Source organism: Anneissia japonica, unplaced genomic scaffold, assembly GCF_011630105.1.
Source record: "Anneissia japonica isolate Jap-2015-1 unplaced genomic scaffold, ASM1163010v1 scaffold175950_len1697_cov211, whole genome shotgun sequence".
Lineage (NCBI taxonomy): Eukaryota > Metazoa > Echinodermata > Crinoidea > Comatulida > Comatulidae > Anneissia > Anneissia japonica.
The window spans coordinates 1-1,697 of record NW_022727810.1 but is presented as its reverse complement, the minus strand read 5'-3'; the positions used below and the strand labels follow the sequence as shown (position 1 = coordinate 1,697).

The window sequence follows — 1,697 nt, the reverse complement described above, 5'->3', positions numbered from 1 at the left end:
TGTACCTTTTTATGATTATTGTGATTGAACTGTTACTATGAGAGATGTTATGATTATTATACTTTAATAATCATGTTAGACAGCACCTTTATTTGCTATTCTTACATTAGTAATTAATTTCATTTTGATTTAATGATTATTTCATTTTATGTTTTCTGTAAGGCAGTAAGCCAGTTGAATCATTATCAGTACCTTAATGGAACCTATGTTACTATCACTGTGCACCGGTTTATTGGTGTATTGATTATTAATTATTATTGTTACTTTGTAATTTTAAGCCAATGGTTTCTTACGAAGTTCAATGCCATAATTAATACTAGATATAATGAACCAATCGGTCAGTTGTGTTTGCACCTCGCAATGGCTGTACTTTCATGGTTGCTATTATTGTTTTATGCTAACTAACTATTATTTTTATGATTGTTGATATGATTATATGGATCTTATAATTAATACTACTTTACTTTATTTTACTAGCTTGATGTGTGCTGGCATCTATTGCCCGGTCAAGTTGGGGGTTAAGATATAGTTTGGTATAATTTCCTAGTTCCTATTCGAATTAAATTATTTTGTCGTTGAAGTCAACATCATCTCTCTGACTGTTATTTCTCCTCTGTTTACATATAATTCTGCAAGAATGAACTTCTATAAGCCAACAACCGATCTCACTGACTCCAAGATCACCGAGAAGGCAAAGGCGACTATGCAACGCGTTATGCAGCCTACCAAGAAACAGAAAGTTGAAATTGGGCCAAATGCTAGCGCATCGTTCACGCCAACACTACGACCTATTATGGAGAATGCAGAAACTGTCATGGCAACCAAACGTATCCATTTATCGAAAGAGAGACATGTTGTCGCACAGAGGTGGAACGGGAAAACATATATCTGCATCCGCGAATACTACCGAAAAGAAGACCGTGGAAAATTTTTCCCTAGTAGAAAGGGAATTAATCTTTCTATAAATCAATGGTATCAAATGCTACGACGATCTAATGAAGTTGAAGATATGCTACAAGAGATCAACGGTACAGATAAATGTGGTGTTGGAACGGATGAAAACGACAATGGGAAACATCCCGACGAAACAAACGATGATGAAAAGATTATCAACAATGTTTTAGTTGCCCCTGATTGTTCATGCACATACTCGACTGGGATGTGTGAAATATGTGTATATTGACACACTTGTCCCGGATGTTCATACTGCTTAAGCCCGAATGATGGAGATAACGGATGGTAGCAACCAATACAATTTGACTATGTTAAATTATTAAAGTCGAATTCAAAATGAAAGAGGAAACACGCAGAGGAAGAAAAACAAAAATTTGATGGTACAAATTTCCGACAACCAGTATAAATGATTTTAATATTTATGCGGATTAATAAAAATTACTTTAAAACTTGGAGAATATATAAGCTCTTCTTATCGAACTCTACAAGTGTATCGAACTCTACAAGTGTTGCTTTATCAACCATGGCTACCCGATTTTCTTTCAACGATGAACCAATCATTATTGGCAGCAGCAGTGAGGATGGGCTTCCTGCTATCGACCTAACGTCTTACAACGAACCAATTATTATTAGCAGCAGCAGTGAGGATGAGCTCCCCGCTATAAATTTTTCATCGATTAATGAAGAACCAATTGTTATCAGCGACGATGAAATCATTGTTATCAGTGATACGGAAACACCCG

The 1,697-nt window shown here is 35.6% G+C and overlaps 1 protein-coding gene across 1 annotated transcript; it reads left to right on the top strand.

The window, feature by feature from the left end:
• Window positions 1-22: 22 nt before the first annotated feature.
• Window positions 23-1,691, top strand: LOC117113810 (activated RNA polymerase II transcriptional coactivator p15-like). Its single transcript, XM_033257246.1, has 2 exons — window positions 23-811; window positions 845-1,691. Exons 1-2 carry the CDS (start codon window positions 638-640, stop codon window positions 1,181-1,183), a joined length of 513 nt encoding a protein of 170 aa, XP_033113137.1. The 5' UTR covers window positions 23-637; the 3' UTR covers window positions 1,184-1,691.
• Window positions 1,692-1,697: the final 6 nt, after the last annotated feature.